Source organism: Aethalodelphis obliquidens, unplaced genomic scaffold, assembly GCF_003676395.1.
Source record: "Aethalodelphis obliquidens isolate GAN/ISIS:26980383/991018 unplaced genomic scaffold, ASM367639v1 scaffold1, whole genome shotgun sequence".
Classification (NCBI taxonomy): domain Eukaryota; kingdom Metazoa; phylum Chordata; class Mammalia; order Artiodactyla; family Delphinidae; genus Aethalodelphis; species Aethalodelphis obliquidens.
The window spans coordinates 80,484,996-80,498,800 of NW_020837945.1; the positions used below are offsets into that span (position 1 = coordinate 80,484,996).

A 13,805-nucleotide genomic window follows, 5' to 3' on the forward strand; every position below is an offset into this window, starting at 1 on the left:
AGCTTAATAACCCACAGAAGCATTTGAGCAGTGTTTTATAATTTTTATTAAGTCCTTTCACAAATATTGCTTGAGTTATTAAAACTACTTCCTGGAAAACATAGGATTGAATGCTCTCAATTCATTTAATTAAATGCATTCATGATATGCAAATAGTTGCTACAGGTGAATAATGGGGTAAGAAAGGATTCCTACTTACTTTAGGGACCTTACATTGTTCTAGAGGTTTAGACAATATACCACTGATTGCTCCTTTTCTAGATTTTTGTTGTTGTTGTCATATGATAGCTAAAAAGTATACGTATGCTTCTTTAATGTTTGTTATAATTAGTAAATTGTGGGACTTGGATTAGAACTCAGATCAGTGTCCTTCAAAGTCACTCTTTCCTATCAGTTATACACCTGTATACAGTGCCAAGTCCAGTTGTAACTGAACAGGACCCTTTGGGGCCTTCCCAGGACCAGACCCCCACCGCATGTCCTCTGCCTGCCTCTTGTTTGTAAAAAGGTTTTAGTCTCCTAGACCTTCCCTGAGTTCCACAGATTCAAACAGTTACTAACTAGGGAAGTGAGGGAATGCAGAGGAAGAAAAATCAAGTCCAACATAATCTTATCCATGACTGTTAGTTTAAACTAATGCCTTGATTTAAAAAAAGCCAAACTGTCCTGTGGCTTAAACCAGCTGGCTCCAAGCGGGCTTAAAATTGATGACCCTAGGAGGGTCAATTAAGAATCGAAACTCCTGAACCATCACGAAGGCTCTAAGAAATAATAAAATGCCTCCACCATCGCTGTTGCTCTCTCCTAGAAAGAAGTTAAGGGATCACAAGACCACCATTGACTAATTTGCTTTGCAGGAACACATAGATCCATCACAATCACCAAGAACACATCGAGTCACAAGATGGCGCCAGGATGTCTGCAACTGAGGTCTTATCAGGAAGCGAAAATCACAAAGATCCCCTCCCCTTTACTTTTTTGCCTTTCAGAACCTTGTACCCCGGCCAGCCAGGAAGATAAATTTGAGAAAAGTCCCATCTTCCACGCTGGCGCCTCCTCAACTAATAAACCTTTCTCTGATCCAAACTCTGACTTTTTTTTTTGGCTTCACAGTGTGTCAGGCACACAAACTTAGGTTCAAAAACACTGTTTTTGAGTTTTCACTTGAAACACCACCATGATCAGCCGTGTATTCCTTTCCAACTCGTGGACCGTGCACCTTCAGCCATCCCCTCACTCTCTCAGCTTCAGCTTCTCCATCTTTGCGTATTTCTCCTTCTTCCCAGTCTAAGAGCTTAGTTACTTTCACCCTTAGCTTTTTTTCCTACCCCACCCGCAGCCCTGCTGTTAGAATCTACCTCTGCCAACACCACACACCTGAAACTGCTTCACTAAGTCAGGTAGAGAGAATCTAAAGTCTTAGTAGCCTGTGTCTGTGCTTGAGACTTGATTTGGGAAGAAGGAGAAAGAAAGAGGATCCAAGTGTGAGAAAGGAGTCTTTTGAGCAAAAACGAATAAAGAGAAGTTATCTGAGACTAGAGTGTCCCTAGCCTGGGGAGAAGAGAAGAGAAGAACAGAGGACTTGTGAAGCAGAGGACACCTCTGTCCTGCTTTCTGGGGCTGTAGCTTGGAGGCAGCAAGATCTCAGGGAGAGACCAGCCATATGGTGTCTCTTGGCAGTCATGTCCATTAGCATCTTACGGAGACTCCTATATCCCAGTTTGGTACAGAAGAAGCAGATAAACGAGACCTAGAGAGAGATGTGAACAGGGTAGTAAGCATCCCTCAGCCGGGGGACCTGGTGGATTAGTGATGAAGAATCAGACCTCTGGGCTTCCCTGGTGGTGCAGTGGTTGAGAGTCCGCCTGCCGATGCAGGGGACACGGGTTTGTGCCCCGGTCCGGGAAGATCCCACATGCCGCGGAGCGGCTGGGCCCGTGAGCCATGGCCGCTGAGCCTGCGCGTCCGGAGCCTGTGCTCCGCAACGGGAGAGGCCACAACAGTGAGAGGCCCACGTACCGCAAAAAAAAAAAAAAAAAAAAAAAAAAAAAAAAGAATCAGACCTCCTTCTCATGCCCACCACCCAAACACCTTGGCACTATGAGAGTAAAACGCGGCACCACTTCGTGTGGGAAGTAGCGGGAACTCCAAGAAGGACTGAGGTTAAATTTCCCATTAGCTCAGTTAGGACATCAACCTGAAATCGAAATTAATTTGTTCCAAAAAACAAATGGGCTGGAAAAAACAAGTGGAAGAGAATTTGGGTCCCTTTTATAAGAATAATCCTTTAAGTGAGAATACATTCCTTCTTGGTAGGCCCAACCTCAGCATAAGTACTAGTAGAGAAAAGACGCTAGAATTAAAGGAGTTAAGTTCAGGAAGAAAGAAATTCTGAGGATCAGAGATTTGCCTCAAGTGATGTAATAGGCAGTGATGGACTTAACTTCTAATCTGTAGTGCTGAGATCTTTCCTCTCCTTTCCAGTTGTCTCCCTCTTCTCATGCCATTTCCACCCCCACTCACATTTTTCCCGATGCTGAGTATGAATATAAGGTTAAAATAACTTGTCATTTTGCATTTATTACTGGTCACATTTTATTTATGTTTCTAATCTAGGACATGATTCATTTTTCCCATCAAGGAAATCAGATTTTACTTATTTTTTTATTATTACTTTTTTAAAATTTATTTTTGGCTATGTCGGGTCTTCGTTGCTGCGTGCGGGCTTTCTCTAGTTGAGGCAAGCAGGGGCTTCTCATTGTGGTGGCTTTTCTTGTTGTGGAGCACGGCCTCTAGGCACGTGGGCTTCAGTAGTTGTGGCCTGCGTGCTAAGTAGTTGTGGTACACAGGCTTAGTTGCTCCATGGCATGTGGGATCTTCCCGGACCAGGGATCGAACCCATGTACCCTGCATTGGCAGGTAGATTCTTAACCACTGTGACACCAGGGAAGTTTGGAAATCAGATTTTATTTTAGAACTGTATATGCAAAAAAACTTTGAGATTTGTAGAAACTCATTCTTGAATTCTCCTGGACATGATCCAGAGGCTGATTGGGGGAAGGCCTGAATCTCTGGCTGTAGGGGATTATTGTGGTTTGGCAATGAGAAGCTGGGAAAATTGGCTTCGGGAAGAGGGAGAACTTCACCTTTCTTTAGTGGAGGGAGTCAGTGAACATATTCAATTTGTCTCCAATGGAAGGTCCTTTACCTGGACCTCTTTCTTCTGAGTGCCTAGGTGGTGGGCCATGGCCTCGGCGATGGTGGTCTTGGGGACCTTGGCTATGGGGTGGTGGGGCACAGGGTCCATGGTCGTAGAAATCATGGCCATGGGGATGGTGTCCATGGGGATGGTGACTGTGAGGACAATGTGTGTGTGGATAGCACTCACCTGAACTATGATTATGAGGGGGCCCATGGGTCCCACTGGTGTCAAAATGAGGGTGATGGCATCTTGACCCTGGAGGGGGCAATGGTAGAGGAACTCCTACTCAAAATGGTGGACTGTCTGAGTAATTTTTGTCTTCTAGGGGAGGTGGGCATCTAAAGGTATGTGACTCGTGGGGATTATGGTGATCTCTAGATCCATTGGGCTTAAATGGAGTCCTGCCAGCAGGAGAATGCTCACCAGAGTGGAGGGCATGGCCCAAACGCTGCTTCACACCACTTCACACCAGGAACGATGTATGTTCCTGGTGAAGGACACAGAAGAGTGAATATCATCCTGTAACACAAAAGAAGTTAGATGTTTAATTTAATTTACACCAATGGTTTCCAGACTTTTGGATTTCACAACTAATTTTAAAAATAGGAGACCCAAAAAAATGGTTCCTCGAATTCTTATCTAGCCAACTTGGCATTTAAAATATGAACAAAACTATCATCTACCACCATTATTATTTCACAATAGGAATAATACTTTGATAACACGAGTCAGAAAGTTAATCTCAGAGTAAAGGATACTCCTTTTGATGGAATAAATGTTGTATTATGAAAACTTTCCTTATTATTATTCTTCTCATTTCAACATAATCTGGTGAAATTATATTATAAAATGATACTCATCTATAGATCAACCTTTGGGAAACTAGTGCTTTGTAATTTATATTCTCAAGAGTTGAGGCTTTATGGTACAAACTTCTCCTACTCCTAAAGGATGAGCACTTACCTCTTTGCACTTGTGGAGCCGTGTTCATGGTGACAAGCCTGCCCCCTCCATTTTGGGGGTGAGGGTTGGTACATGGACATTTGGATTATACTCAGGGTTTTTTTTTGTGTGTTTATTTTTGCTGATGTAAAAAATACTGTGAAGAATATCTTTGTATAGAACAAAACTTTCTGGGACATATGTAAAATATTGTTTTGAATCTTATTTCATATACCTTTATATAGTAAATTTTAGGCTAATTCATTCCTCTTAGGTTCTATGCCTAATAATAAAAGCTAGGAATTATTAAGTGTCAGCAGTGGAATCCTGACTACAAGGACCACTTTCAAATTCATTAGAGGTTGATTGAATTGATCATGATTTTACTTTTCTGGCAAATCTTACCCTCAATTCTTGGGGAAAAATTCATACTTTTTGTGTCATATCAACAATTGTACTTTCCCAGGGGCCTATTTTCTCTGTATTTCTCCTCCCCCCCATCTCTCATCCATCATCTCTCTCTCTCTCCCTCTCCCTATTCTCTCTGTCTCTGTCTCTGTCTCTCTCTCTCTCACACACACACAATACACACCAACAGCCATAAGAACAAAATACACTATATGTGTGAAAATATCACTTAGTTTGGCACTGCTCATGACAAAGGCTACTTAAGCAACCCACCTTAAGATTGAAAACTTCACAGTTTATGACAATGTCTTTTGGGGTTTCCAAGTCAGAGTCTTCTACATCATAGGACAAATCTGCTCTGCAGAATCCAAAGATCTATAAAGAAGAGATAAACCTGTTAGTGTCTGTGTATGTGTATTTGAGTGTGTGTGTGCAGGTGGTATGAAGGTGCCCAGCTCTTGTTGTGAACTTCCAGACATTTGGGAAAGGAAAACAGGCTTTCGAAAAATCAGGGTAATATTATCAAATATCTCCATCAGCTATTTAACCATTTTTCCTAGTCAACACTTCAGGGAAAGTGTACGTTCTGAAGGGTTTCATTCCAAGTTGCAGTGGTTCCCTTCCATGAGTGGTCCCCCGCGCTGGGCTTCCCCATGGGCTGTAGGAGGAACTCTGCATCATTGATACCTTGCCTTTAGCCCAATCTTCTGCAAGAAGACCTGAGTTGCCTGTGTCTAGAAAGAGTGAAGAGTGGTGCAGAAGAGGGATTTGCACAACCTAAACCGGGCCCTTGGAAGAAAATGTTGGGAAGAAGGGAGCCAGTATAAAAGTGGGTTTGCACAGACCCTGTCAAAGTGACTGTCTGCTGGCCCTACCCTAGGTACCGAGGCTACAATTGGTTGGCACCGCTATGCCCCAGAGGCCCCAATACCCAGCTGTCAACGTTAGACTAGGACAAGAAGAAAACTCTTTTTTTAGAAGAGACTGTTAAGCATTGAGGATCTGAGGACAGTTTTGGAGTCAAACAGACCTATGTTAATCTTGGCTTTGCCATTTACTGGTTGTGAGTTTAAGCAAGTTACATAAAATTTCTGGATTTGTCTTTGTAAAGTGAGCACAATGCTAACTATCCACACGTTGTGGGAAGGCTTAATTAAATGAGATAATATGCTGGAAAACACTTAGCACTGAGCTCCTCTTCTCCAGCTGCCATGTTTCTCTACTGGGTTTGCATTACCTACACCAAGATAGGGGTTTGTTGGGGATGGAAATGGAGGAGGTGGGGTGTCTTTCCTGGTAGCTATTAAGCAGGATTCTAGAACTGCTTGAGGTTGAAAAGTTGAACAGTGAGAGAAGGAACGAATGAATGCCTCCTTTCTTTCCGTCCTGGAGAATGTGTTATTAAACCTCAGAAAATTCCTGGACTTGAAATCAAAAGGCCACCATTAACATCCTGTGTCCTAACACTCTCTAGCTAAGTGCCCTTAGGCAAGTGTTTAAACTTCTAGACCATCTTGTTCCAGGGAAATGGAGGCAAACACTTGCTTCTCCTCAGAGGGCTTGTCACAGGGCTCCAACGAGGCAATAACGTGGGTGCTTTGTAAACTGTAAGTCACCATACAAATGCTGAGTGTTATTAAGGAGATCTTCCTGCAGGTACCTGAGTATCAAAGTATAAGTGACTAGGGGAGCAATCCCATCGATTGAGCAACCGGAGGACTGGATTCTAACCTCAGCTCAGCTGTGAACATCAGGCAGGGAGGGAGACGCAAGAGGGAAGAGATATGGGAAGATATGTATATGTATAACTGATTCACTTTGTTATAAAGCAGAAACTAACACACCTCCCTCTGTTGAGCCTCAGTTACCTCCTCGTTTGTCAAATGGGGTCACTGAGTGGAGTAAACGAGGTGAAGTGAGTGAAAGCACCCTTGGGTGTCAGCTCTTAATACAAGCAAGTTATTAGTTTTAGCTAAGTCTTTAATCCTAATGGGTAAAGAACCTGGTGTTGAGGTATATAGCATATATAATTCTATAATATACATGATACTCTCACGATTCACTTAACTTCTCTGTGCCTCAGTTTCCCCATCTGTAAATCGGGAATAAAAATAGTACCTCCTTCATAGGGTGGTGGTGGGTTAATAAGGTCACATATGTAAAGCACTTAGAAAGTTGCCTGGCCCATAGTAAGTGGTCTCTAAATGTTACCTAGTATTTCACAGAGGCTGATTATACTCACACGAGAGTGCCTGGGAAAGTGGTGACTGGAGCAGTTCCTCACAGAGAAGTCCAGGTAGTAATTGGTTCTTTCCCCTCCTCTCTAGAACAAGTTGAATCCAAGCAGTTTCGGGACGTAAAAAGCAAAAAAGGCAGTGGATACCTACGATCCAATATTCAATATAGCACTATGAGGATTCAAAAGCCCCAATATGTGCCATTTTTCTGATGGTCTCTGCCTGTAAAATATTTATCACATAAGTGATAAGGTGAATACTATTTCATTGAAACGTTCAACTAACACAGACGTAATCGAGCACAGTGTGAAAAATCACCCTTCCTGCACCCCAGCCTCCCTTTCTCCGAGGTACCATTATCATCCACTTGATGAGTTTTTCCTTCAAGCCTTTTCCTAAATATGTTGCACATATACGCATATATCTAATTATTTAACATAAATAGGATCATATTCTAAGTATTGTTCTGTAACCTGTTTTTTCCATTAGCAATGTATCTTGAAACACTTTCCAGGGCATATCCATCCAAACCGTTGTTTTTAGTAATTACGTTGTATTCATTCCATTGCTTGGATGCACCGTAATCTATTTAACTTCGCATTTTCAAAATGCACAACAGACATCAACTAGCTGCTCGACAAGACCCCTCTGGGTGGGAAGCACTTAGGTCCCTGGACTGGGAGGCAGAACTGCCCCACTCGAGCCACACCACTGGGTGTGGTGAGATAGGCACTCTGAGCCTCGGTCTTCCATTGTAATAGAAGGAGGTTAGGACCTGATGATTTTAATGACTCGCATCATCTTATTATGCTCTTTCTTCTGTCTTTCCCTCTTCCTTGTTTGGGTTTTCCCTTTTCTCTGTTAGATATTCAGATACACACACCCCAACTCCAAAGTCTAAAGAACTGAAGGAGGGCAGTTCTATGGTATCTGCTGCCTCTCTGCTGAGGCTGCAACAGAAGTCTCAAGGTAAAAGGCAGCTGGCCGAGCGAGGCCAGCGGAGAGGAACAGTGCTGCTGAGTTTGCACCTGCCAGGGTGGAGCCTGGGCCCTCAAACTCTAGCTAAACGTTAGTGGTGATTCACAACTCTTGCAACCCTCTTCACTTTGTCCACTCTGAAAGAAGCAAAGTCACCATTCTCCTTTTTGTACTTCTCCAGGGCTTTGTCAGCTTGTTTTCTGTAGAGCTCTGTATCCGCAAAGAAATTTGAGAGTACTGGGCTGTCTTTAGTATTGACCAGTGCCGAAGAGACTAGAGAAAGCAGTTGGCAGCTTTGTGGTTACTGGGTTACAATGTCAATGCTAGGACTTAACACATATAAGCATGGCAGCAAGAATAACAATAGCTTCCAATTTATAGATGGACAAATTGAGGGTTGGGGAGGCTAAGTAACTTGTCTAAGATCAAATCAGCCAATCAGCAGCCACGTCTCTTAAACCCAGATCCTTCCGATGCTCAAGTCTCTGTTGTGACCCTTATTCACGATGCCCCCACCCCCATCACTCATAAAACGCTAATATATATATTTTGCGGTACGCGGGTCTCTCACTGTTGTGGCCTCTCCCGTTGCGGAGCACAGGCTCCGGACGCGCAGGCTCAGCGGCCATGGCTCACGGGCCCAGCCGCTCCGCGGCATGTGGGATCTTCCCGGACCGGGGCATGAACCCGTGTCCCCTGCATAGGCAGACAGACTCTCAACCACTGCGCCACCAGGGAAGCCCTAGAACGATAATATTTTAATGACCTCTTCCTGTCTCTGCCAACGAGAGAGAGGCATCGTTAACAGAGAGAGGAGAAGGTACAGCTCAATCTTTCTTTAAGGCAACCTCCTGGGGGAGTTGCTTGACTATTGAATTTTTATATGTTGAAACATGTTAAGATTAATTATTTTAAAAGAAGTTCTGTGATAATTCTTTTTGAAAAAGTGAATTAAAAGAGCATGGAATTTGGAGTCAACACCGGTGGTAAAGGGTCCTGACTTTGCCACACTTTGGCTGTGTTCCCCGGGCAGGTCATTGAATCTCTTTGAGGCTCAGTTATTTTATCTCTAAAATAGAAAGGATCATAATCTTTACTTCATAGTCTTGTTGTGAGATTAAAGGAGATAATATATCCTTTGTATGACTGCTTTGTGAACATACATAACTTTCAGATGTTGATGGCAATACTCGAGTGCTAAGTACTTTGCAAAGTGTACTACACAGACAATTTTATTTAATTCTGAGAAGGAACCAAAGGGATAGTATTATTGTTATCCTCATTTTACAAAGGAGGAAAGCTTGAAGTGGTTAAGTAACTTGCCCTCAAGACCACACAACTGGTAAGTGATAAGGCTGGGATTTAAACTCAAACAAATCTGACCCCAGAGCTTATGTTCTCTACGATGATTCCATACAGCCTCTTGTAAATTTCTATTTTTATATGTTGAATTTATTTAAAAGAAGGTGTGCCAGTAATAGGAAAACCCCTCTCTCTTCTCTTCTCAGGAGAGCAAGTAATAATACGTCCACAAGGGCAGGAACCATTTCTGATATGTACTTCATAGTCTTATATGATGATACCACTGTAAGATTGAATTTTGTATTAATTAGAATTAATTAGCATTTTAACAGATGATCATAGCAGAACTTGTGGTGCAGTTAAAGTCATTCACTCTAAGATTCTGAGACCCATCCGAAAGTGTTATAGCTATCACCTTACGTTGTCCAATCACCTGCAAGAAAGAGGGGTTTATATTATTGCCTACTGCTTTCCTCAGGTTGACACGAGGGAACAAAAAAGTGAGGCAACATACTCCTACTAACCATTTGAAATTTGTCTGTGCTTTCTCTCACCAAACCCTCTCTCAAAAACCTGTATTTTCTTAGCATATTTCTGTGATCTGGATGCTATAAGCATCCAAAACCCTCATGAGAACCACGGAGAAACTGTTGAAACAGATCATGGCCATACCCCAAATATTTGCAAGGGGAAAAAAATGCTAAAACCCCTGGGCATGTAAACATCTTATTTTCTGGAGTTGAAATCTTATATCTGTGCTCTTTCATCTTTGTGTCCTCCTCCTGTGGCAGGGAGCCTGGGCTCTGAGTACCCGCGTGCAACGTGCAGAACAAGACCCTATTCCTCATGGTGACTGCAACTAATCCCTTTGGCCATTTCTGTTAGTGGGACCAGTATTCATAGGACACGGTTACAAGTTCATACGTTCTTAGACGTTAGGTGATTTGCTCAAGGCCTTACAGCTGGTCATGCTATCACATGGGACCACAAGCCCCACTGACTTTTCTTGAACTGGGTTCCAGGGTGTAGCTCTCAAGAAAATATTACTCAAGGTCAACACAGTCTTCATGAGCCAAGAGGCAGAAGCTGCTCTTACTCTTTTACAGTGTTAGCCCAGGTATGCAGCCACCCTGGGCAAGCACAATAGACAGAAGTCAAGAACGCTAAGAGGAGAGGAATGGAACCGTGTTTACTTACGATTTCAGATGGACGAATAGAAACAGCTTGGCTCACCGTCAGCCCAGTGTTTCCTGGATAGGACTGAACAGTCAGATTCTTTCACATCCAAGACTAAATACTAGACAGCTGTGGATCCCTGGGGAATACCAAGAAAGCAATGGGTGGGTAGCATGTGGGAGCCCAGAGTTTTCTTCAAAAAAAAACCCAATCTTTTTATTTCCTAAATAGAATTCCTGCTCCTCTCCAAGTCATCGCAGATGTCCTACCTTCGCGTCATTTGATCTATTTATTTAATAAAACGCTTCAGAGAGTTACTTCTGAATGCTATTTTTAACTGGTCACAATGTTGCTTCTGCCCTTGAACTTTCAAAAGCAATCACTAAAAAGCAGTGTTGGTTTGAATGGAGGTGTTGAAGGTACAAGCCTAGAATATAAGTGCTGACAGTCACATCACGGCCTCCAATCTGTATATGCAGTCGCGTCCTCTCATCCAGCTCTATTCCTGAACTTGGATTTCTTGTCTTTTTTTGAAAATATAGATTGACTTTTTTCCCTTTTGGCTGCACTGCGTGGCTTGCAGGATCCTAGTTCCCTGACCAGGGAATCAAACCTGTGCCCCCTGCAGTGGAAGCACAGAGTCTTAACCACTGGACCGCCAGGGAAGTCTCAGATTTCTTGTCTTGATTTCAACTTGCCCAAAGCTAAATTCAGTCTCTTCTCTTACAAACCAGCTCCCTCTCTCAACTTCTTTTGTCTGGTCACTGGCACCATTAATCATTTATTGCCTTAGTCTTTGTCTTAAAGAATGTCCTGTCCTCAAGGCTTTAATGGTCTTTCTTTGAAACATCTCATGTCTTTTCTTTACTCTCATTGCCCTAATTCCCACTGCCTGGGGCTGCTCCTCATGTCGTCATTCCTGAACCAGCTCCTAGTTGTGTCCCTGCTCCGGCCCCTATCTTCCCAGGTACAGGGAGATCCGCCCCCCCACCCCCACCCCTTCCCCACTGCCACTCAGAGGTCGCACTGTGCTGATTCATCCTGTGTCCTATGATTCATCCTGTGTCCTACACATGTGGCAGAGAGCCTGGAAGGGGGCGGCTGGTCATCAGATTGCTAGTGGAATCCTAAATCCCTCCACTCTCGTTCTCTGTAACCTTTAGGGCCTTGGTTTCTAACACTGTAACAAGTATAAATATCTCTGCTTGTCCTCTTTGGTGCCCCATGGTCTCGCCTCCCTGATTTCAGTGGTTCCACCAAAGGGTAGGTTATTTCTGGGGTGGTGCTGGAGAAGCAGGACTGCCTCCGTAATCTCTATCAAGCCCTCAAATGCACTCCGAATAAACATATAACCTAAATGAAAACAGTAGGCTTGCTTTCTTCAAGCCTACGGTCTCTCTTCCAAGGTGATGACTGCTCCAAAGCCCACAGAGAACTGCTGGAACCCCTCTGCTTTTGCTCCGCTTCTCCCTAACACCTTCCTTCCTGATTCCCTACCCACATAGAGGTGGTATGGCTGGCATTCTCCTGGAAGGCCATTACACAAGCCACCGTCCTATTCAAATCCTCCTCACCCTTCAGGACGCAAAGGAAGCCTTCTCCCATCCCATCGAAATAGTCCTTTTATGAGATCACTCCTGCATCTATACCACTCACTTGGTCACTTGAATATACCCCATCTTATGCAGTTCACATATGTGTGCATGTGAGCTGATTATTATTTCTTTGAGAGCAAGTCCCACAGTTTATTCTAATCTTTCTCTTACAGTACTGAGCCTTTGACTGGGCTCTGCATAAGTGTTTACAAGTACTTACAGGCTGTTTCATAGTTAAGGACATACTAGTAACAAACATTCATCTGAAGGAAAAAAGAACAGTCACAGCAGCCCACAGATGAAACAGAAAACCCTGCCCAAAGCCAATCCACTGTGCAAAGCAGCAGGCTTAGGGGCTAGAGTCTCAGTTGCCCGTGGTACATCATCTCCCCACTCAGCTCTGCTATGGGCAGCGCCACAGCATTTTGTCCAAGTGGACATCAGCGACCCACAGCAACTGGAAAAGGTAGCCATCCCACCGTCCTTTATTGATCAGGTCTAGAGCTTTCCCAGCCACGGGCTCAGCAGCATCACAGCCTGTGGGACTCACAGCACAGGAATGCTGCAGTGGGATCAAAAGGATGAAAAACAGTGCTGCAGTGAGTAACTTCATTTTGTTAAAATGTGAAAACCATTCTTTGCTCTGGGATACCACAGCAGAGAAGTTTATACAGATTTTCTAAAACACACACACATACACACACGATTGATTCAACAAAGTCTTTATCCGTTTTTGTTATGTAACTGGGTATGTTCACCTTGACCCCTGGTTCACATATCAGTCAACACGCTGTAAATGATTAGTGGGTCCTGGGGACAGAAAGTTGAAACATGTCACCAGTGAGTGGGTGAAACTGTGATCTGCACAAATCTGGTTATTACTAGTAGGTAGCAGATCCAAAGTGTGTTTTTGGCCGTAAGCACTGCCTGCATTGGTATAGGAGGTGGAGTCAGAAATAATTTTCCTCCATCTGCCAGCCAGAAATCTCCGCCATCAGTCCCTTCTTTGGATTGGGGCACTGAAAGTCCTCAGTAGAATGTAGCTGCATTATTGAAGGGAGGAGACATGTGAAATGGTTAACACCATAAAAGGAAGACAGTTCAGGTAGAGGAGAAGGATTAAGAGGCTGTCGGTTTGAAGTCAGATCTGAATTTCAACCCTGGGCCTGTTACTCTCTTACTGTGTGATGCTGGGTAAGCTATAAAACTTCTCTGATCCTTAGTTTCCTCGTTTATAAAATAGGGTTTAAAAATCTCTCGGCAGGCTTGTGTGATGATTAAATAAGAAAACATGCATAAAAAGTCACCAATACAATTCTTAGCACAGATCCAGGTGCTGAATACATAATGCTATTTTATTACTATAATTAGTGTGACTGGGAAGAAGTTGGGGGCACACTCATGTCATTCCAGTTCTTTGTGACCCTTAAAGTATGCTAAAGAGAATTAGTTCATGTGGAAGAGGATGGTGGTGAGGGTAGAAGTCAAGCCATTCTATGCCCATTCCAGAGAAGGGGTTAGAGGGACTAGACCATTGGGGGAGGGGCTCAGCACTGGAGGACAGGGCTGGGATTAAGCTGCTTCCCCCCACCCTCACTCCTCCTAAAAAGTCAGTATTGGCTTCCCTGGTGGCGCAGTGGTTGAGAATCTGCCTGCCAAAGCAGGGGACACGGGTTCGAGCCCTGGTCTGGGAGGATCCCACATGCCGCGGAGTAACTAGGCTGGTGAGCCACAACTACTGAGCCTGCGCGTCTGGACCCTGTGCTCCACAAAAAGAGAGGCCGCGATAGTAAGAGGTCCGCGCACCGCGATGAAGAGTGGCCTCCACTTTCCGCAACTAGAGAAAGCCCTTGCACAGAAACGAAGACCCGACACAGCCAAAAATAAATATAAAAATAAATAAATGAATAAAATAGTTATCTATTAAAAAAAAATAAGTCAATATACCTGCAGGGATCCCTCATG

The 13,805-nt window shown here is 43.7% G+C and overlaps 1 protein-coding gene across 1 annotated transcript; it reads right to left on the reverse strand.

Moving 5' to 3' along the window:
* Window positions 1-673: 673 nt before the first annotated feature.
* Window positions 674-12,453, reverse strand: HRG (histidine rich glycoprotein). Its single transcript, XM_027121658.1, is given in 11 exon segments — window positions 674-804; window positions 2,979-3,203; window positions 3,206-3,354; window positions 3,493-3,689; window positions 4,826-4,927; window positions 6,795-6,875; window positions 7,874-8,040; window positions 9,400-9,502; window positions 10,267-10,293; window positions 10,295-10,383; window positions 12,261-12,453. Coding segments are annotated over 11 exon segments (1,464 nt in total).
* Between the last annotated feature and the right edge of the window lie 1,352 nt (window positions 12,454-13,805).